Source organism: Solanum tuberosum, unplaced genomic scaffold (genome assembly GCF_000226075.1).
Source record: "Solanum tuberosum cultivar DM 1-3 516 R44 unplaced genomic scaffold, SolTub_3.0 scf00152, whole genome shotgun sequence".
Classification (NCBI taxonomy): Eukaryota; Viridiplantae; Streptophyta; class Magnoliopsida; order Solanales; family Solanaceae; genus Solanum; species Solanum tuberosum.
This window is the reverse complement of record NW_006239078.1, coordinates 1,251,774-1,275,166: the sequence shown is the minus strand read 5'-3', so window position 1 is coordinate 1,275,166 and position 23,393 is coordinate 1,251,774. Positions and strand designations below refer to the sequence as shown.

At 33.5% G+C, this 23,393-nt stretch overlaps 2 protein-coding genes across 2 annotated transcripts; both read right to left on the bottom strand.

Annotated features, from left to right (window-relative positions):
* Window positions 1-1,011: 1,011 nt before the first annotated feature.
* LOC102579001 (CMP-sialic acid transporter 4-like) lies at window positions 1,012-13,097 on the bottom strand. Its single transcript, XM_006353204.2, has 15 exons — window positions 12,800-13,097; window positions 10,008-10,124; window positions 9,741-9,797; window positions 8,431-8,508; window positions 7,739-7,783; window positions 6,994-7,053; window positions 6,725-6,847; window positions 6,353-6,430; window positions 5,928-5,997; window positions 4,784-4,891; window positions 4,212-4,345; window positions 4,054-4,130; window positions 2,509-2,557; window positions 2,366-2,425; window positions 1,012-1,578 (listed from the first exon to the last, which is right to left on the bottom strand). The coding sequence occupies exons 1-14, from the start codon at window positions 12,965-12,967 to the stop codon at window positions 2,375-2,377; spliced, it is 1,215 nt and encodes a 404-aa protein (XP_006353266.1). The 5' UTR covers window positions 12,968-13,097; the 3' UTR covers window positions 1,012-1,578; window positions 2,366-2,374.
* Window positions 13,098-14,576: 1,479 nt separating this feature from the next.
* LOC102578665 (phosphoglycolate phosphatase 1B, chloroplastic-like) lies at window positions 14,577-21,421 on the bottom strand. Its single transcript, XM_006353203.2, has 11 exons — window positions 21,161-21,421; window positions 19,550-19,617; window positions 19,276-19,368; window positions 19,130-19,201; window positions 18,521-18,592; window positions 17,764-17,823; window positions 17,592-17,644; window positions 17,115-17,212; window positions 16,426-16,525; window positions 15,128-15,231; window positions 14,577-15,043 (listed from the first exon to the last, which is right to left on the bottom strand). Exons 1-11 carry the CDS (start codon window positions 21,414-21,416, stop codon window positions 14,937-14,939), a joined length of 1,083 nt encoding a protein of 360 aa, XP_006353265.1. The 5' UTR covers window positions 21,417-21,421; the 3' UTR covers window positions 14,577-14,936.
* Between the last annotated feature and the right edge of the window lie 1,972 nt (window positions 21,422-23,393).

Here is a 23,393-nt window from a genome sequence, read left to right as displayed (position 1 = left end):
TTAACTACACTTAATTTTGAGCTACAATTTTCCTCTTTTTGTTTCTTCACTGCATTAATAATTCTTTATTCTAAAAAGAAAGTCATAATAAAGATATTTCCTACGAAAAGCAAATAACCAAAAAAAGTAAACGTTTTTTTGGTCTAAAGTGAAAGTCATATTTATCTCCTACTAAAAGCAATAAATAACAAAAAAAAACGATTTTTTATCTGAAGTGCAAGTCATAATAAAGATATTTCCTACAACAAGCAATAACCAGAAAATAATAATATGAAAACGGTTTTCTCTTTTATATTCAACAACGACAACAACAACAATAACATATTTAGTATAATTCTATAAGCATAGTCTAAAAAAGATAGTGTATGTAAACCTTACATCTATCTCATAAAGATAGAAAACAATTTACTCTTTTATATTTGGAAAAACTAAATATACTTTGTATTTTGGAGACATTTTTTTGAGTAATCAAATCGAATTAAAACAAAATATTAACCAAATAAAGGAATAAATAAGTTATTTATAGATTGCCATGTAATTGATGATACATTACCAAAGTTTTACTAGTAATTTTTAATTAGTTGAAAGAAGTAGAAGCATCTTTCTCCTTTCATGGAAAGTTTAAGGTACTTAATAATAATTTGATGCTTCAACGAAAAAGCAAAAGAGAAGTCAATAACAACATACAAATGAAGCTTTCAAAAACAAACAACTGGTCCTATTTCAAAAAAATTCTGAAGTTGCATATGACTGAAGTTCATGCATTTCTATCGTAAGTTCAAGTAAAAATGATTAATCTTCAGTCGTTTTTGCTTGAACATCAATCATGTATAACTGAAATTCAATCATTTTTTGTTTGAACTTATGTGCATGAATCAAACACAAATGACTTGAACTCCATCCATATGAAACTTTAGACGTTGTGTCTGAAGTTGGACTTTAACAAGATTAATTTCAAACACCATAAGTTTGAAGTTGCCCGAAGTCATACACACAATTTAAATGGCAATATCAAAATCGGGTATCCATGCACTTTTCTCAATGATGCCTCTAGTCGAGGTGCATACAAATTGGCTCAACCAACATAGTTAAGATACAAATTTTAGCAAATCCCTTTAGCATTTGGAACCATAATCCTTCAATACTCCCATTCACCTAAAGTTTCATATAGTAAAAGGGAGCTATAAAACAAAACAAGCAACTTGTTTTATATGGTGTTGATATGCTCTATTACCATTATTCATGAACTTGAATTTCACAAGACCAGATTTACAGAGAATGTGCATGCAGAAAATACTCTGCACGCGATAATAATGTCAGGGGTAATGAGCTAAATTCTATACAAAAGCTGATGATAACGCATCATCCAGAACTCAACTTTAACGTCTGTGGTTCCTGAGCTCTCATCGCATACTATAAAAAAGGGCTATAGTTAATTCTCACTGAAGAGAATTGTGTACCTATCTGGAGGGTGAAAAGAATCTTCTCAGCATACTGAGGTGATAAATATCAAGAGAATGACCCAAAGTCCGAACTATCTATACCGACCAGCCAACGATGTTTCTCCAGAAACCAATCCTGCAAATGTTTCAATAGAAATACACTTGAGCACATCACAATTCATCATGGAATTTGAATTTCCTAGAACCAACTCTAGCTCATATATACCGGAACAGTAGCTAAGATCAATGTCACATTTCACGTAAACCAAGCATAGTAGCAGAAAACTATGCAATACTTTATGGTACAAACAGAACTGATGAACCTATGCACAAAGTCAGGCATTGAAAAAACGAGTACAAGGTTGGCAAATAAGAGATACCAAGATGGGCCTTTATTCACACACATTAATAACTTCAAGCATCGATACAGACAAAATTTTATCATGGGTGAGCGGAGTAAGATGAGTTCCATATCTGTAGAATTTGGTATGCTCAACTATGTCCACAAGGTGTCACTTTCAAACATCTAAATCCACCGACAAAAGACAAGAGTCTTGAATATGGGCTTCAACCAAATACACAAGAATGGGATGCTACACTAATATTTGATAAGGAATATTAAGTTGTTCCAAATATATTAGCTAGAAACCTGATATTTCTAAAAAAGATCTAACGCATCATCAATTTTAACGAGTATCAAATAGCAGACCTAAAAGTTCAACCAGAGCCATTTTTACTATATTAGTCAATAACACATGTCTTAACACCTTACTTCTCTAAAACCATCAAGTACGCTGAAACATTTCAACTAATTATTGAAAGTCCATTATGTATCAACCTGTCTGACAAACTGAGACTACAAACGTAATCATTTTTTGCAGATATCATTCAACAGCACAAAAGGATGCCAAGAGAATGCATACCTATAATAACTAACGGGGAAGAAGGGGTTCTCTGTCATCAGGTCCAACGCGATGGCTAGCCTGTAAACATCATAAAGAGATATGAGAAATACATGCATGCATAATCTTTTGAATTCTTTTTCGCAAGTTGATCAGAGTCTTACATCTTCACTTGCCCCAGCCGCCATATTTATGAAGGATCCATCCTTTGACCTGTAGAAATCAAGCACTCAAATTTTCTTAAAAAGAAAAAACACTAGATTGGTGATATCAAATGTGTTGTAAGAAAGGCAACGCAATAACTAAAGATTTCACACAACATGCATCAAACTATCAAAGTGATAACTGAGATTAGCTACAACACCTGCATAGTTAATAAGACCATATATAGAAAAATAATAGTTTAATGGACACTAAAGGGAAAAAAAAGGGGGGCCTCCATTGGACCAGAAGAAGCAATTGTTTCATCTTGACCCTGCCTGATTTCATGTCCACTTAAAGTAAAATATTAAGCCCTCTCTGCTCTTGAAAACGAGGAACCTGATGAAATTCCTATTTTGTTTTCATAATTCAGAGAATAATATTAATAAAGCACCGAGGCAATGCAAAAAATGATTACAAAGTACATCAAGTCTTGCATCAACGTTGTTGGAAATACTCCCAATGGCCCAAAATCTTCTAATAAACAAAAAAGAGCTCTTAGTCTTATGAATAGGATTCCTCAATCTTCCTCCATCTTTCTTTTCCTTTTTCAAATTCTCAACTGGAGGGTATTCCCTATTTTTGATGAAGAAAATTTGGGGCAAGATCCATCGAAGTGGGAAACCTTAACCGGATGTGTGGTAACAGGTAAAGCCCGAAGGCTATTCCCATCCCTGTTGGGGGAGATGCCAACCATCTCTCCTTTCTACTAACACAGGGTATTCCCTATTCTAATGTTTTTGACATGAAAGCACCTTTTTCCATGCTTCATTTGTCAATAACTTCTCATTTCATAGGTTTTCCTAGCAGTCATTAACAGGTTTCTCGTTTGTAAAAAAGTTGTATCTTTCCTTTCATTTTTATCCATTTTGACACCCTGTGAAGACAGTCACAAATTCGAGGTCTTATTCAGTCAAGCACCTTTTGCATCACCTTGTTTTACTTTCGATTCCGTAAGCAGACCATTTAATCAGGAAAGTAAAAAAGTAGTAATAATTTGGATATATATTTAAGGTTGCAAAGCTTTTTCTCTTTTCAGGGGATAAAGAGTTATGAAATTTCAAGGGCTCCATATCTAATGAAAAAATGCAAATTAACTCATTTGGCTGCATGAAAGATGTCTTGACCGTTTGTGATCAAAGGTAGAGCTCTGCCGCTGGCCCTCCAAGATTCACTCAGTTGCAAGTAGCATAGGAAGGGCTCTAAAACTTTCTTAACATCTGAATCCTAGATATTCTCACACCAGATCAAGTGGTATATACCATCCTAGTGTACAGGAGGTACATATTTCCAATTCTGATATTCCTCCATACTCTGGGAGTTTAGACAGTCTTTTGACACTAGCGACTTCTATGAACGTTAACTACTTGATCCAAAACAATCTAAAGGGCGGATCTAGAGATAAGCATCTGAAGGCCTGTTGAGAAAAGACGTCGCAGGGTAACTACAATCTCTTGTGTATATCAGTTTTGCTTTCATAAAGCTTAAAACTTGAAAGAAGAGTGCACCTGTAGTTTTTCTGATAATCCATTTCCAGGTTGCCGTTTTGTGGCTCATCCCTGACCTTTGCTAGAGGTGAAAAGAACTGAAAAATTGAAGCTTGACGTGAGTCCAAGTAAAAAACTAAGCATGCCACTCAAAATAGATAACAACATCCAAATATAACCTGATGCATCGAGATAAACACAATGGAGATTCCTAGGATGAAGTTCGTAGTAAGGGTATGTCCAAACAATACAGCAGATGCTATTCCAGTGAAAATAGTGGCGACAGTTGATGAATACTTCTTCAGAATTGTATCTGCAAACGTAAAAATGAAGCAATGATTAGTTAATGCGTTTAAGTAATACATTTACTAGACAATACAAACCACTGTGGAAAAATGAAATCTGCATGTTGCTCACTACCAGAAATTGGAACTACCATGTAAGAGCTAGGAATCTAAATTCGATAGACAGCTAAAAATTGAAGCGACCCATTTTTGGCTCGCAAAAATTGGACAAATTCAAGGAGAAAAAAGCTCAAGTCCCATATACAACAGAAATATAAAACACAAAAATTATGGAGTATAAATCGGATGGTTAGACAAATGTATACACAGATGCATCTTGTTGAGTGCAAATAACAAGAGGTTCAATGTTAATAATTCAATCAATTCTTCAAAAATACATTCTATTACCTTCATTGATAATAGTCAAAAATCTACTAGGGAAGCCAAATAAGTGAGAGAAGCCTCACCTGCATACTTGAAGAAAAACGAAGACAGGATTCCCTGAGCAGCATTATTGCATATTAAAAACATTGTTGCTCGTGAGTGTCCCCGTAAGATATCGAAATTGTCAGGTCCTGAAGAGAATTTGATACAGATATTAGCCAAGAGTAAAGGAATTAAATAACTTCTGTGCATAAACCAACAACTGGAAGTAGACACATAAATCAATCCAAGAGTAAAGAAATTAAATGAGTTTGCCTAAAATGCTTATGAAGCCTAATGGATTGAAACATCATAAGCATTTTAGGCAAACTCAAAAGGCCTGGGAAGTATAAGCAAGTGGGGATCCTGCTATGGATGGTACTCAATCTAAGGGTGATACCATCCAGGTCCATTTTGTTAACTTTTAAAATTATGATGAGTAACTGTTATATGTCTTTATTTGATGCTTTCCTTATACTCCCTCTGTTTCAATTTGTTTGTCTTACTTTTCTTTTTAGTCCGTTTAAAAAAGAATGTCTCTTTCCTTTTTTGGCAATTTTTTAATTCCAACTTTCCACACGACAAGCTTAAAACCACAAGATTCAGAAGTCTTCTTCACTTTCTTAAACTCTGTGTAAGTTGTAACTGGTTCATGAAGGAGGTGAAAGCTACAAAGGAGGGAAGATAAAGATAACCTGAAGATAGAATTTGAAAGAAGTTAATAATTGATCAGTTTTTTCAGATATTATGATTAATCAGTGTTCAGGGAAGTGTGAAGCGGAAAAAAGTGATAAGGCCCCACTTCACGCTTTAAGCGATGAAGTGCTCGCTTTAAGCGATGAAGCGCTCACATACTCATTCTAGTCTGTGAAGCGTAGAAGGCTCGCATCGCTTCGCTTCATCGCAAGCGCTCGCTTTCCTGAACACTGATTAATCACATGTTTATCGATGTCAAGAGAGCTTCATTCTTAGGAAACACGAAAAGGATAAGATTTCCCATTCATACCTTTGTAAATGACAGTTCCTATCTAAAATACTCATTCTAGTCTGTGAAGCGTAGAAGGCTCGCATCGCTTCGCTTCATCGCAAGCGCTCGCTTTCCTGAACACTGATTAATCACATGTTTATCGATGTCAAGAGAGCTTCATTCTTAGGAAACACGAAAAGGATAAGATTTCCCATTCATACCTTTGTAAATGACAGTTCCAAGTATGCCTAGGAAGTTGAAGATTGCACCATATCCGTACAAAAACAAATTCTGCAAAGAGCAGTTTAGTTGTTTGTATGGATCATTAATAAAGTCATAGACACCCATTAAACAAACCACACCAAGAGGTTACAAGCATTTCACTACTTGGAAGATCGTGATTATCATACTATTAGCTTTGTATAACCAAACAAAAATATTGCTCAGAAAAAAATCTGATTATTAGCAAATCAATTAACAATTCTATGTGATGGTTCAAACTGAGACAGTGAAGAAATATTGAAAATGAAAGAAGAAGCTACGGAAGAGAAGATGTCTATTGTTTTGGCTGGGATCCAGTTGAATGAAGTCAAACTCACTGCAGCAGCTTAAAGCACTTTAGGAGTAATCAACAGCAAAAGTTCACCTGAAGATAAATGCTGGTCTCGAATTGGCTTTTCAAAGCATATTCATTGTAGACAGACGCCAGTGAAGGAACAGTGACCTGAATTATTACATTGCATCAGTTTCTATCCATTAAATAAGGCAACCAGGTGTAAAGTCAACAAAGTATGGCATAAAGTTTGTTCCAGTACAAGTGGCACTGTATTGTAAACCACCTATATTCTCTTGGACACTAAAAAGGGGGAAAAAAAAGAAAGGGAATAGTGTGAGTTAGTGCACAGATCCCACAAGGTAAAATAATTCTTGAAGGCAGTAACACTCAAAGCTGGAATATCTGATGGATCAAGCAAAGAATGTGAGTAGTCATTAAGAATTATCTTCCTATAATACTTACGAAAATCAAGGTATACAAATATGCCCCTGTTGTTACTGTAAGACCCAAAGCTGATGCACCTTCCGGCAGAGAGCGCAGCTGATTCACACTGATGCCAATAAGCAATAGCGCAAGAGCCTCCCACTGTGACCATTTAGATTTGATAGTCATATATAGCTAGCATTCTTTCAGGGTCCAAGATGCATAAACACAGAACGTACAAATCTAAAAATCAATTAAAAATACAGTTGACTATAGTTCATAAATAAACCTCTGTCAGCTTTACCAACCTGAATTATGGAAAAACGGCGTTTCATAACTATCCTTAACAACATTGCAATTACCAAAACCTGCAAGTTTTAAGAATTAAAAAAGAAAAACAATCACCAACACAAAATTTGAGAAGATAAATCAATCAGCGGCAAAAGAGGAAAGATCTGGTACAAGTATGACGCAAAATAAGTGAATCCTCACATTAGGCATCACAAGAGTAATCACATCATCCTTGAATACGAACTACAATTAAAAGACTAACCAGCTCACCACAAAATCCCAACTACAAATACTTGATGTGAGCCTATCGGCTCGATCTTTGGAGGGCAGGGTTACCCATGGAAACCTGTTCTTGTGAGTTGTACAGGCAGCCTGGTGGATCAACCAAGGTGCACGCAAGTTGGCCAGGCACAACAAATATAATAAATGGAAAAAAAGGACTACCTATCTCAACCATCTGAAGAGAAATAAGCTCATAGTTGTTTATTTTCCATTCAATCTTTGAGTGCACATACATGGAAATTTTAACATCTAATAGTAAAACCTGACTGTGAACACACAACTAAAGCTAACACTGAAGCAGAAACAAAAGATAGCAAGCAGAGTTTGTAATTAATCTAGTATGTAAGATCCACCTGAATTATCAGCTACTTGCAATTTTATCAGGGAGATGTAACTTATCAAACCAAAATTACTGTAGGATTCTCACAAGTGAATTGCAAAGTCTGAAAGTGTCAACAATAACTATAAGCAAATGGATACCTTCAAGTTACTCAGCATCTTTACAGTAGCAGGGTTAAAATATAACTGCACGAAGTAACAGAAAGTATCATTAGGAAGTGTGAGAGGATAGTTGAACTACAATAACATGCACCAACAATGCAAAACTTTAGGGCTAGACAAGAAAGTGAGTCCTCATGAGTTACGTCAAAAGCACAAAAGACAAAAGTACAGAGCCAGAGGACAAGAATTCCAAATTACCAATAATCTTAACATAATTTTTTGAAGAAAGTAATCACAACAGATAAAGATTATACGAAATCAAGAAGGTTAAATAATTCCACTTGAGATGACAATCAAGTCTCTTCGTGTCAAAGTTCTCAACTTTCAGGGAAGATACTCAATTTACTTTCTGATCTAAAACAACAAAAAGAGGCTATAAAAGAAAATCTTCTAGTAATGTATTTTTTGAGTTATATGTACATCGATAGCTATCTTGGAAAGCACATGATATTTCTTAATAATCCTAGAATAGTACACTACTGGGAGAGAAAAAAAAAGTAGATAACATCCATATTAATCAATATGCTTCAATCCCAAGCTAGCTGAGGTAGGGTATATGAATCTATTTGTAACCCGCCATCTAAGATAAGGGCAGTCAGTCATGAGAATTTGATAAGCATCTCACAAATAACCTATTAATATCCAAATGAGGAACGACAGAAAAAATTTACCTGCATGATAAACTTGAGGTAGTTATTAATAGCATAAAGCAGAGCAGGAACAGCCAGAAGCACATTGTTCCGAGCAGCCTGCAATTAATAAAGGAAAAAAGTTTGTAACAAAAGTTGCCATGAACATTCTTCACTGTAATTCTTAATATCCCACTTGTGTCCTACGTGGTAGAGGAATGTCAGAGAAAGAACTTCGGAATGGTTAGATTCATTAATTTCAAACTTCAGATTGGAGTATTAATTAAAGAACAAAGCCCATTCACATATTAGTTATAAAAAATTAACTTGGTAAAATAGAAACCTATTACTTTTCCTCTGTGGCCCCATTAACCATTCATTAAGTACTATTAGAAGTCAGTAGTCATCATCAATTATGGTCATTGTTTCTTCATTCCTTGTATACTGGAAAACAAAGGAGAAATATAGAGAAGAACGCTAACATTCTATGTAGATTTAACAAGGATGACTAAACTATCTATAAGGAAGTGGAGAGAAAATATAGGGATAACAAAAGAAAACCCTTCACTATCAAAAGTTTAGATTTTGCATGTCAAAAAGTTAGAAACATAGACTTCAAATGGAAATAAATAAAAGATTTTTATTTAGCTTGAAACTCTTATTAAAATTTGGCTTTAAGCCGGGTGAGATGGGTTCACCTACTTAACTCTCCATGTTCATGTTAAATATTGTCACATTCTCATTAAGGTAAGCAACAATATTGGTATATGGAAAAGCCAACAACATACCCAGTGTAATCTCACAAGTGGGGTCCGGGAAGAGTAGTGTATAAGCATACCTTACCCCTTCCTTAAATGGAAGAGATATTGTTTCCGATAGACCCTCAACTCAAAACAGACGAAAAAGACGACGGCAACAACACGCAGGAAGAACAACAAGAGAATACAAAAAGAATGTAAGTTTATGAATTAATGTAGATTGTGTGGAGAGAGAAATAGGAGATCTTTAGAAGGAGTAGAGTCAAGTTTCTCCCGTTGAGGAGTAGTCTCTGTTCCCTTATTTTCTTTTGGTGCACAGAAAGTTCCTTGTTGTATTGGGTGAAGTCTGTAGAGAATCATACATTTTGTAGATTCTCTACCTTTTGGTATACCCCTGTATACAGCCAGTTTAGCCATGTTTATGAATGAAAATTCTTTTACTTGATAAAAACAAGTGTAGGTATATTCTTTTGTATACATGAAAAAGACACGTCTCACTGGAAACATTTTATTATTGTTTGACACAACTGGACATGAAACTTGTATATCTATTTAAAACAAATAAAATCACTTTTGTGAATTAGCAAGTCTTACCTGGAACAATGTGGAGAAAGAAAGAAGAGACTTCTCACCAGCCTTCTGGTTTCGAGCCTTCAAATAATACAAGAGATTGAAACATTTTAAAACAAGTGAATAGTTATACCAAGGTATCAAGATAGTAAGAGCAAATTATGATGCATATGACCAATACCTGGTAGAGAATTTTGTTATATCGAAAAAGAAGAGAAGAAGCTCATAGGAAATTGAAGGTGTAGAAGGTTATAGAATAAGTTAAGTCAGTAAAGAGAGACAAAGCCATACCTCTAAGCATAGCATTATTACTGCAAATGCAACTTTTGCCAACTCAGTCAAAAAATTAACACTGATGGGACTGAACTCGAATTTGCCATCAACTTTTGACATATATACAAGTATAGGCTGCAAGAAAAGAAATAAATGAAAAATGTATTTTATTCAATATACAAATATAGCATAATATAGAAACTTACATAAGGAAACCCGAAATATTCCAGTAGTACTCGGTGCAAAATAACTACTTTTTGATAACCAAGTTCTAAGAAATAACTACTCTAATACACATTTTTCTTTAAATAAATACAAATACGTAATATTCAATATTCAACACAAAAAAAATAAAATCAAAAGCTTAAGGTCATACCAACAACCAACCTTCACTAAGAGAGATATTTAGACTATGAGGTACTTTTAGGCATCAATCTCTGTAAGTGTCTTGCCATGGAAAGTATTTCAAAGATGATTTTTGAGAAAATTGATGACATTCCAAAATGAAACTTAGACATACCCATCAATTTACTCTTTTGAGCCATTTTACCTTCTACATTCCAAGATGACTCAGTTTTAGTAATATCAATAGTTTTGCACAATTTAGCAGATTTTAATACAAAACACAATTACCTCGATCAAGTAAGAAACCAGTAGAAGTAAACATATTCAAAACTACAACCCTTATCATCAAAAGGAAAAATATCATAAGATAGGCCAAAATATATATAACATAGTCCAGCTACTAAATCCAACCCTTCATTAGCTCCGATATTACTCAATGGTTTGTTCCAATGATGGGCTCTCCCAATGCTAAGATAGAGAGCTAATGGAACCACAGTGACATACTGCAAAAGTTAGGCTTCCGAAACAATGCCAACATGCCTAAGTATTGCTCTTTGGCCTCATTTGTTTGCACTTAATGAAGATCTTAGTCTTAATCATTCAGATCTCAGTCATTAAGTCTATTTATTTACAAGGTATGAATCTTAATCATTAAGTGTGTTTGTTATTTTTCTTATTTTACAACCACTTAATGGGTCTGCATATGCATAGGTCCGAATGATTAAGATTTATAACAAAATTAAAGAATTTGTACAAAAAATGACAATTCGCCGCTACTATCTACTTTCATCCACCACCCACAACCACCATTTCAGCCACAACTACCACCATCATCAATCACCACAACCACCATCCTCGGCTCAACCACAACCACCACTACCGCTAATCACCAAAATTAATCGCCACTATTAGCCATCATTTGCAATCATCACCACCAATCATTATTACATTCACTAATTACTACTGATAATTATCACCATTAATCAACATTATATACCACTAACCGCCATCATTATTCATCATCGTCATTAGCTATCAGTATCATTTCACTACTAATGATCAACCGCCACCACCAACAACCACATTAATCACTACTGTCAACCACTATACCACAAGATACTACCCATAACCACTATTATTAGTCAACACTATTCCAAATCGACATACACAATCACCATCACTAGTCATCAACATCACCAAATGCCATATAAAAATTTTAAAATATTTATTGATATAATATCATATCAATATAGAGTTTTATTGGAATTTTATGTTTATTATTTTTAAACAAAGACAAATTTTATACATTCAGATGTTGAGAAAATAAACAATCTTAACTATTTAGTATTCAGATGTTAATGCACATCTTAATATTCAAATGTGCATTTAGATTCAAACGTCTTAATCTTAATGCAAACAAATGAGGCCTTGAAGTATTAACATAGAGAAATGGGATACTTTTGAACTCTTAAGACTAATATCATTCTAAACTAAGAGCCTTAGGGCTTTGATTCAACAACAAAGGTAGAAAACAAGATGTGTAGTAGGTGTGAGTTACTGAGATCGAACCAAGTTTAGTATTTAAGGGAGAAGGGTAGAGGGATTGATCCAAAGCTAAAACAACAGCTTTCCCGGTCATAAGAAAAATGGTTCTACACTAAGATGCACATGTGATGAGCCACATTCCACCTCCCTAGTCCCCCCCACTCACACCTTAAAATGAGGAAAAAAAGTGATTCTGCTAGAAATTGCCTTTACTACTTTATTTCACCTATTAACTCCACATGTCATAAGACTTTTATCAACTTTCAGTATTTTATTGATGCAGATGCTTAAGTTCGACAGGTAGCAGTTCCTGATACCCAGGCTTTTACATTATCTTTTGCAAATGAATTTGTATCTATTCACCTTCCAGGCACTAATGCATACATCTTCTTTACTTTGTAGCTTTTCAATTCACCAAAATAACTCACTTTTCCAGCTCAATAGGATTCGTTTCATACTAGTTAACGGGCATGCATATTTTATCCAACAAACTCACTTCTTGAGCTGATTATTTCTACCTTAATAGTTGAAGAGCAAGTAGTAACACTATTACAAACCACAAAATTCACAATGCAAGCTTCACATAAGCTACAGCAGCAAAAAATTAATACCGGTAAACCGACCAAAATGCAGTCACTGACAACCAAAAAGAAGTTAAAAGAGCGATTACATCAGTGCGATGATGATCATATACTTTTGTATCTGTTCATTTTCCAGCACTAATGCAAACATCTTCTTTAAATTTACCCAAAAAAAATCACTTTTTCTAGCTCAAACAGAATTTGCTTCATACTAGTTAACCGTCTACATTCACAATAATTTTTTTGTTCTTCAGCTGATTATTTCTAGTTTAATAGTTAAAGAGCAAGTAGTAAAACTATCATCCAAACCGCAAAATTCACAATGCAAGTTTCACATACCTGTAAACCGACCAAAACGCAGTCACCGACAACCAAAAACACGTTGAAAGCTCGAGTCTTCACCGATACAACAGTCCGATGACGATCATAAGCCTTTGAAACCGTTCTTTTGGTAGGCGAAGCTACCAATTTCGAGTGACAAACGCTGCATTCCGACACTTCATTCATTTTTCTCAATTCGTCTCTCACCGGAACTCGAATATACTCCGTCAATGCCTAAATTTTTCCGACGAACGATCAATCGATTTAGCGAAGAAATTAGCTTTTTGGAATTTTGATTTGTGTTTGTTGGATCTGAATTTTTATATATATAGAAGAAAGTCTCAAGTCTTTTTTCCTTACAAAGGATATTCTTGAAAGAATAGGTGAAATGACCTACTTAACCATAGATTGGATGTAGATGGAATACGATTGAGGAGGGTATTTTTGTCTTTTGAGGAGAAAATTAATTTGTTCTAATCCATTTTTAGCTCCGTTTGGTCAAAGATTTTGAAGTTGAAACTTGAAAATTTGGATTGTAATTGGATATGCATTTTATTTGGAAAAATAATTAAAGTTATTTGATTTTGAAGTTGAAACTTGAAAATTTGGATTATAATTGGATATGCATTTTATTTTTGGAAAAAAAATAAAGTTATGTGACAGAGAAGAAAATATTTAAAGATTAGATTTTCAAAACTGATTAAATTGACCGAACAGATATTTGAAGATAAACTTTTAAAATTTGATCCAAAGTGTATGGTCAAATACCAGCTTAAATTTGTTCTTGTTCGAATATGTTTATTTCCTTTTATAGTAATGCTTAATAAAAGATCTTCCATTATAAGTTTTCAAAATCTTATTAAATTGACCAAACAGATATATAAAGATAAACTTTTAAAATATGATTCAAAATGTATGATCAAACACTAGCTTAAATTTGCTCTTGTTTGAATATGTTTATTTCCTTTTATAGTAATGGTTAATAAAATATCTTCCATTATAAGTTTTCAAAATCTGATTCAAAATGTATGATCAAACACTAGCTTAAATTTGCTCTTATTCGAATATGTTTATTTCCTTTTATAGTAATGCTTAATAAAAGATCTTCCATTATAAGTTTTCGAAATCTTATTAAATTGACCAAACATATACATGAAGATAAACTTTCAAAATTTGATCCAAAATGTATGATCAAACACTAGCTTAAATTTGCTCTTGTTCGAATATGTTTATTTCCTTTTATAGTCGTGATTAATAAAATATCTTTCATTATAAGTTTTAATAATAATAACAACAATAACATATCCAATATAACTCACATGTGGGGTATGGAGAAACTAATGTATCCCTATGGCATAAGTAAGACTTTTCGGCGTGAATCTTTTTCTAGTCGGGCTTTAATGTGAGTACGAGATATGAGTGAGGAAAAAAATATTTAGAACGAGCATTATTTTGTTGAGTATCTAAATTGAGTTTGTAACATGATTATGAATTTGCTAATTGTCTTAAAATATCAAGAGAATTCTTTCGGTTCGAATCTTGAGAATGAAAAAACTTCTAAAATAACCTTATTAATAGGCCTTACGCGACTTGAATAAGATAAGTTACGATGTCAAAGCAGACACCAAAATTATTCTACTTCATTTGTAAGTTTTTTCTGTTTGGAATCTTGTTATCACTACTAACAATACAACAACAATCTCACAAAGTGAGGTTTGGGAAACGTAGAATATATGCAAACATTACCCGACCTCAGAGATACCGAGATTGTTTATCACTACTAACAATACAAAAATTAATATTTTACAATAGTATTCACATTCCACCTTCACTAAATTGTAGCATATGAATCATGACATTCCAATTTTTGCATCATTATGCACCAACAAGGGAAAATAATCAAAAGATGCCTCACTATATCATGATTCATGATGGAAGTACTTGAACTTAGACTTCATTTTTTACCAAGAACCATTATTATATCTAGAAAGTTAAAATGGTACTCTTTACATTGCATTATGCAGTTTCTCATATGCCTAATTTCAACTCCCATCTTCTTTTAGCTAAAAGAGAAACTGGGATGCATAAATGAAGTGCTTTTGTAAACACATCAAACACAAAGAATGGGATCGCCACGCGTAATCAGTGGATTTGCTCAAACTGCAGCCGCTTTAATAGAGAGGAAATCAGAAATCTTGTTGGCGTAGAAATCTGGTTGTGTAGAGTTGTTGGGATCTTGAAGCATCGATAAAGATGTCACGCCTAAAACATGAACAAAAGATAGTGTTGGATGACAAATTTTGAAGCATATGCCTTATAAGGAGAACAAATTTTCCTTTCTGATACCTGAGAGAACCAGAAGAGTTTTGCAGCCACCATTTTGTCCAAACACTATATCTGTATCCAATCTGTCACCGACCATGCATATCTGCGACTTCTGTATCTTAAACCTGTTGCGATAACATTAAAGAAGATGAAGAAAGAAAAGTTATTGAACGTCCAGTTATATTCACATCTACACTGCCTTACAGATTAGGAAAATGCATAATAAAAACTAGTCTGTTTCTGTAAAGAACTATGTATCGTTCAACAGAACGACAGTTTTCTTCCTATGAATATGAACCTGAAAATGATAGAAGGATCTAGTTCATGTTTGATCAAGAAAATTGCTTGATACATCACAATGCCAATACTACTACTTCAGCATACATACGTTGAAGAAAAAGTTCGTAAACACTCTTTATATCTCTTTTATGAGAGACAGTACAAATACTACCTACATAAGCATGATGCAAACATTTAGGTCAGCCTTTCAAAGCTAAAGCCTAAAAGTATAATTACTTCACATGCAACTAGAGAGCACTAATCAAACTTGATCTAGAAGTAAGGTAGTATGATTTTGATATTTCTCATGATGAAGCATTCATCATAGGATGACAAAGTTTCATCAGCAACTAAACAAGTATACATCTGAAATAACTAAGAACCACGGCGATTATATAATGCTAGTGAAGAGCAGGGGTGGAACTACGTGGACGAGGGGGTTCAATTGAATCCCTGTCAGAAAATTTCTTAGCAGAAAATCATTTTTTTTTGCATATATATGAAGTGTTGAATCTTCTTGTTATAAGTAAAGATATTTAGCACATTGCAAAGGCGGTTCAAAAATTGTTTTAGGTCATAAGTTCAAACCATGGGTATGACATTCTTGTATATTTTGAATCCCCTCATGGAATTCCTGGCCCCGCAACTGCTGAAGAGTCAATGGTAATAAGTTACAAGTTTCAATTACCTGTATTGGAAATGTGAAAATGCTACATTTATAGTTAAAATTTCATTTATGGGAATCACAAGCTTTTGGGGCAGCATTAGCTTTTTAAATTTGTTTAATCTACTAAATTATAGCAAATCCAACATAATCAACCTGCATTTAATCTTGTTTTTGCCAACACCCTGATGTATAAAACCTTGATGACTAGAAAAGCTTGCTGATTTACACATCAAAAAGTTAATGTACTCCGGCAAAGAGCGCATTCAGCCAAAAACGGAGATAAGGGAAGGGAGCAGAAGGCAATGACAAAGAGTGCAAGTAAAGAAGATAATCTAGGACAAGCCATAAAAATTGTAGAAAAATAGCGCCATACTTATCAGCCAAGTAGTCCATCATGAAGGTCGAGGGTTTTCCTACAACAAGAGGTTCACACTTTGTAGAGCCTAGGATCGCACCAACCATTGAACCACCACCTGAAGCAACAGAACAGAAAGGATGCAGCTTAGTTTAAATATGGAAAAAATATTCTATGACTGTACAGAATGGTCAAAGCAGATGACACATAAGATTTAGAAAAAAGATTAGCTAGAGTAGCATCTTAACTAGGCAATAAGTTGATGACATTGTAAATGCTAAATGAATAAATCTTATCATTGTTCTAACTATATAGAATTCCTCGAGTTTAACGACTAACAAGGTTGATCCAAATTAGTTCAGTAATCAACTATTCAAACTAGTTGACACCTCAACATTTCTTTCAGATGAAAAAGCAAATGACATGGCTCAGAAAGGCTCTATAGATAATGACTAGGACGAGAGCGTAAAAAGGTAAAATAGGAAAAGAATTGAAGTGTACATCACAATCGCAATAACATGTGATAAATTCTGATTGCAATAAAAAGCTCTTATTGTAAATGATAGTGCTACAGAAATAATCATATTGGTGCTAAGTAGATTTAAGTCCAACAGAGAATGGGTTCAACAACTAACTTATGTTAATGAACGGTTTAACTCACAGAACAAACATGTGAACCTAACTTTAAAGCATGAGAGGGGAATAACCTGCCCATTCTTGAGCATCTGTAAGATGGGTAACAGCATCACGATTTGTAGCAATAAAGAGACATCCTGGATTTTCACGTATGCACAAGGTAGCATACCTTCATTACAGAAAGCAAGTTAGAGATGTGATATCAACAGGTAAGAGAAGATTTATACAGACAGGTGAATGCGCGACATAGGAAACCTATACAGTTATAATACCCTTCACTTTTCCCCGAGTCTTGCCTTGAATACAGGGTTTATATGTGCAGATAGTAATTCTAGTCTGAATCAGGTCCTCTAGCAAGGGAAATATTTTAGCATGGGATAGCTAAAATGGATTAGATGATCAGAACTTTGAGCAAAGAAAAAAGTACTATATGAGTGGTTAAGTAAATTGAATATTAAAATCCGAACAAATCCAAAACAAAGTAATCTCATAGTTAGATATTATTCGGCAGAGAATGTGATACAGAAAAGATAAAAAGGATAACTCACTGAATCTTGTGGTAGTTGAAATAGCGGTCAAATCCAACAACAACAGCTCCGACCTGAAAGGTATAGACACAACTCAGCACAATATATTCAAAAAATAGTAGAGCTTGGTCTGATTTAAACGTAGAACACACATGAGAACAAAATAAGTTTAGAAGCATGAAATGAGGCATACATCCTTATCTTGCTCCATCATATATCCAGGCTTTAGCTCTATTTTCTTGTCACCGTCTTCCTGTTAAAAAGAATAACACAGCATTCAGTTCAAATGTGAATCTGGTACCAAAGAAGGCACCAAGCAAATGCTCCGTAGCTCTCTCTCTCTCTCTGAAATCTAACTATAAAAAGAGAAGAAAAGAACATTTTTTAAACTATGTTATCAAAGTAAACATTGTTAGTGGGATCATTTTCTAACTTTCAAAGCATAGTTGAAAGGAAGTGCCCAAGGCGTGGTTCAAATTGCAGCACTCTGGCTCCAAGGTTACGTAATTTAGTCTGCAGTGTAAGAAAATGTGAATTTTGGTTGAAAGATGCAAATGACATTCATTGTTTCTTTTCATTTTGCAAGTCTTGTTTATCTCAATCTTCTGGCCAAGTATAAGACTTTTACACTTGACAAAGGAAAAAACATAACAAAGACAGAAAATGAGAGACATGGTATAATCCTAATAACTATAAGACCTGATTTATATTAGGTAAGATAAATGGCTGTGGCGACAAGGCGAGAACACAACATATCACTAGTTCCACAGGTTAGTTAACTAGAACGAGAAGATAAACATTCATTCATAAACCATTAGACCAAAATTTTAATAATTTATTGATTTATTTGAGGTGAAAAACTATCAAGAGGTCAAAAGTTATTAACTGCAAGACATGTCATAGGTTATTCATAAAATAGAAAGGACTGTATATTATTTATTTCTACATACCGGTCCTCCAAGATATTGAATACCAGCTAACTCAAGCTCCTTCAAGATGCCATCCTCACCAACAACGTACACCTTAAAAATGCACACCAATTAAACAATATGGTAAAACATTTTAGGCTTTTAGCAGTGAATCCATGCTACTGAATTTTTTATTTTTTATTTTTTTGGTCTGTGGACAAGTGACTGACACAGTCAAAAGATAATACCACAAATCCGTGTCACTGTAGCTGAAAGCATTAGACGCAATGTAATATGAGATCCACAACTCAGTACTTTTACCTATTCTTATTTCAATAACTCAACACAGAAGACAATTAGTATCTGGGAGAATGAAAAAGAATAACGATTCCGAAATCCTTTAAACATCTAAAGGATCCATGATGGTAGAAAAAATGTCTAATTTTCGAATTGAAGTTGAATTTTACTCCCTCTATTTCAATTTGTATGTCTTACTTTCGTTTTTAGTCCGTTTCAAAAAGAATGTCTCTTTCCTCTTTTGGAAACTCTATCATTTTAACTTTCCACATGGCATGATTAAGACCACAAGATTAAAAGGCATTAATAGTCGCTCGACAATAGGAAATATGCTGTGAATTTATGATGGCTTACCTTTTTATCTTTTGGGAAGTCAATAGACTTCAAATAAGCAGCTGCAGCAAAGGATGAAGCAAAAATTTCCTCCTGGAAAGTGACTTGCTATAAGAACTATTGATCCACTTAGTCATAAATATGAACTAGAATAACAATTAACTTACCTCGTTGACACTAAGACCAAGTGTTTCAAATTTTTTCCCGTACTGCTTTCTAGACTTTGTTGAGTTGTTGGTAACAAAAACTAATCTCTTTCCCTGGAGAATGAAGTTACCGAAACGTTAGATGGAGCAACCAGTTCTCTAATAAATGATTTTGTTGTCATACTTTTCATATGAAAAATGTAATTTTGGTTTGAATCACTATAAATTGAATGCTACAAGCAATCTTGTAATCAAATTTAAGTACGCATAGCATCCCATCATTTGAAACACTAACCTTTTCCCTGAGCAAATCCAAAGTTTCAGGGACTCCGTCTATCAGTTTATCTCCTTTCCATATGACTCCTGTATATAATGGAGGAAAAAAGGACTTTATTTTAAGTAACTTACTCAACTTTTTTTCTAGGAACATATTATCAACATTTCTTTAAGGATAATTGCGACAAAAGATGATAAGGGAAAGGAAAAGAAACTTAGACTATCACCTGTTAAAGATGCTAACGACCAGACCTCTCTATAATAACCATCCTACATAACAACATTTCACTATAACGGACAAGTTTTCATTGGTACTGATATTTCATTTTATGTTACATTCAACATTTTGCTATAGAAACCAAAAATATTCAGACAAACTGACGTTATAAAGAGGTTTGACTGTATCAGGAAAAATTTTAATTCACATTCTTCCTAAAATTACTTCATTTAGGTCATGCCACTATCGCAGAAAAAAGTCTGAAATGTATCATACTCTAGGGGTATTCATTTTAGATTCTCACTATGTATAGAATAAATTCAATGCACTCTATATCAGATGCCATATTCTGGCCAGACACAATACTTAAAATGAGAGTTGAGAATATGTCCTTATAAGAAGTTCTGGCTTTAATTTCCCCACTTTGTTTATGATTACTATATCTTTCTCCCCTTATGAATGACATTTAACTTTGTTGGGTGTTCGAACAAAGTTCCACATTAGTAGCTGAAAAAATTGGAAGCTATAGAGAAGGTGCAACGAAGTGACAATATCACACCATGTTAAGAGTATTCACGCATGTTGGCTAATTCTACGAAATACTTCGCACCAACAATAGGTTCCAAGTAACTCCGTCTACCAAGACTAGGACAAATGGGAATAAATCACCTAGTGTTTTTTGTCTCTGCTAAGTGTTTTTTGTTAAAATACTTTTCATAAAAGAACTTCGGGAGAGTAGCAGTCCATGCTTGGCTAGTCAACCTAAAATTTATTTAATTAGAACAATAATTCATACTTTATCAAGGTTCTTTAAGTGTCTTACCAAAAAAAAAACTTATTTTTTCAGCTTCTAAAAAACAACTTCCACTATCACTCAAAATCATTTCTTTTTCCATAGAAGCTTGGCCAAACACCTCAATTCTCTAAACTAAGCACTTTTTCTTTTAAAAAAAAGAAGTTTCGACTTCCCAAAAGCTTGATCGAACATGTTATTAGCCCAATAAAGTAAAAACCCACTAATCCAAAGTTGTCTATATCATGATTCATGAAACAAGCCAATAATGCACTACATTTGGAGTATTTGACACACACCCATCGACATTTTTGAAGAGACCGAGCAACAAAGCAATAAACACACACACAAAATGTAACACCTTTAACTACATCTTCCAACAAACAAACAAAAACTCCACTAAAACACTTTAAAAACCACCCAAAAACCGTCCCTTTCCTAAACATCCAATAAAATTAGAACGATACAGAGAAGATTAGCATGACCTCTCCACAACTATGACACACAAATCAAGAAAATGTTTCATTAATACTCAAAACCATCATAAGCAATCAAATACACAAACACCCAAATCAACATTAAATCAAAAAAATCCAAAAAAAATAAAAATAAAATCATACCATCACAATCAAAGATGAAAGTTTCAACAGAATCAATGAGTTCTGCAGGATTTGTAAGTGGCTGTGCTGAAGCTTTGGTAACAAAACTTGATTTTGATGACTCCATTCTTGAATTTTTACAATTCCATTTAATGGGTTTTGAAGAATTGTTCAATGGATTTGAAATGTAAGAGAATTTATTTGATAATTTTTTGGAATTTGTAAAGAAAAGAGTTGAAGATGAAGAAATGGTTGCTGGTACTCTGATGCTCAGCATATCTCTTTTTTTTTCTTTTTTCTTTTTTAAAAAAATCTGTTCTGTACAGAAATAACTGATTTGAGGTTGTTACTAAAATGAATATAAAAAAATAAAATATAAAAATGGTAAATTATTAGTGAATAATAATATTATATGAAAAAATTGAGTGGATGAAGATAGATATATATTAAGATGGAAAATGCAAGGCTGGGAATTAATTCTGTTCTTCTTCTTTGCTATCTTGTTAATTCATTTTTTTTTTATATTCGTATTAAAATTCGACTAATTTATATTCATATCGCGAGGACTTATAATGAAAAGTACTTTCTACTAATGATTTTTTTCATGTTTAGGATTTATAGTCTCATTTGTTGCAGCACATCCTTTTATGGCTTATTGTTATTCATTTTCTTTTAATTTCTTATTAAATTTTCAATATTCGTATTGGAGTTCGATTCATTCAGATTCACATCACGAGCATCCATTAGGGGAAGCACTTTCTACCAATAACTTTTTATACTTAGAATTTAAAATTGAAGCCTCTGATTAAACTTATTTGTTGCACCATATCATTTGATGATCTCTTATGATCTCTTGATATTCATTATTTTTTCTTCTTCTTTTTTATATTCTAATTGAATTCCTTTCTTCTTCATTATCATATTGTTCTTGTTAAATACTACTTACACAAGTAATATATTATAATGCTTTATAATGAGAAAGAAATCTATTAATACTTTTATAATTTTACTAGTAAAGAGTATTATTATTTGTTTACATTAAGATTATGATAATGTATTGAAACGATATAAATGAATGGAAGTTTTTTTATAGAGATTTTATGTAAATAGCCGCTAGATTTATTGTTTACTTTTTTAGACAGTATACGCTTATTATATAGTAGGAAACTACACCTCATGACGTTAAAAATGAATTGTTGCTTCTTTTTTCTACCGTAAGTGTCTATTGAAAACAGTTTTTCTACCGCAATTGTACCGATCCAGCAAACAACATGTAATTGGGCTTTTTCCATTTGAGTTGGTTGGGCTTTTCCCATTTGGATTGGACCAATAGACCAAGTCAGCGGCCCACACTTTTTGATGAATAATTTCAGAAGCCAATAATATTCCACTGATAGCTATTACTGTGGTTACCAATAAGGGTCGATATATCTCGAGTTCGAGTCTGAAATATGAAATCGTTTTTAGTTAGGCGCATTTTACCCCCTCCGGCTCTTCATTTTTACGCTGATAGTTACCTACTAGTACACATAACCCTTGAATCTTGATGTTCTTAATTCCATTCTACATCAATTAAACATTGTTCTTCGTAGCGCTTTTCCTCCAACTCCCTCTTCTGTTGTACATGTGCTCACCATAAATCTGTCTTTTTATTTTCTTCAACTTTGTGGTAATGAAACGTACCCGCTCCAGGTTCGAAATCTCTTTTAGTTTGAAATATTGATCCATCACGATTAACCAGTCTAATACCACGCCATGGAGGGGTCTCGGCTTCCATAAAAAAAAATGAGTAACTTCTACGCTAGTCTTCACAATTACTCCACTTCCCTTCCTTGCTTCGAGGAGGTTATATAATAGTAACAGAAGGAGACAGATATAAAATAGAATCTTACGTAATTTAACACGATAATATCCCGTTAATCAAATGTTCCATTAATTATACGGAGATTGTCTTTAATTCTTGTACGACCAACTAATTAACACTACACTAAAGCATTTATTATATTAATTATTAATCCTAATCCCCCAATCAAACCATGTTACTATTATTTTAATATTTATATTTCGATTAATTTTTATAAACTTTCCAATCATATATTTTTTCTGCATTAAGGCAAACACCACTTATTACATTCCACTAAAAAAATTATTATAGTTAATGTGGAAAAAAACATTAATGACCCATACTTTCTTTACTAGTAGTACTATTTTATTTATTTCTGTGATTTATAACCATAAGTATCAATTGTCTCCA

Coding starts and splice junctions, on each gene's coding strand:
- LOC102579001 (XM_006353204.2), bottom strand. CDS start 12,967: ATGAATGAAGTGTCGGAATGCAGCGTTTGTCACTCGAAATTGGTAGCT. Junction 6,848..6,993: donor GCCGTTTTTCCATAATTCAG/GTTGGTAAAGCT, acceptor AAATGGTCACAG/TGGGAGGCTCTTGCGCTATT. Junction 2,558..4,053: donor GATTATCAGAAAAACTACAG/GTGCACTCTTCT, acceptor TGATTTCTACAG/GTCAAAGGATGGATCCTTCA.
- LOC102578665 (XM_006353203.2), bottom strand. CDS start 21,416: ATGCTGAGCATCAGAGTACCAGCAACCATTTCTTCATCTTCAACTCTT. Junction 19,369..19,549: donor TGGATTTGCTCAGGGAAAAG/GTTAGTGTTTCA, acceptor TTCATTCTCCAG/GGAAAGAGATTAGTTTTTGT. Junction 17,824..18,520: donor TTCAATATCTTGGAGGACCG/GTATGTAGAAAT, acceptor TCTTTTTAACAG/GAAGACGGTGACAAGAAAAT.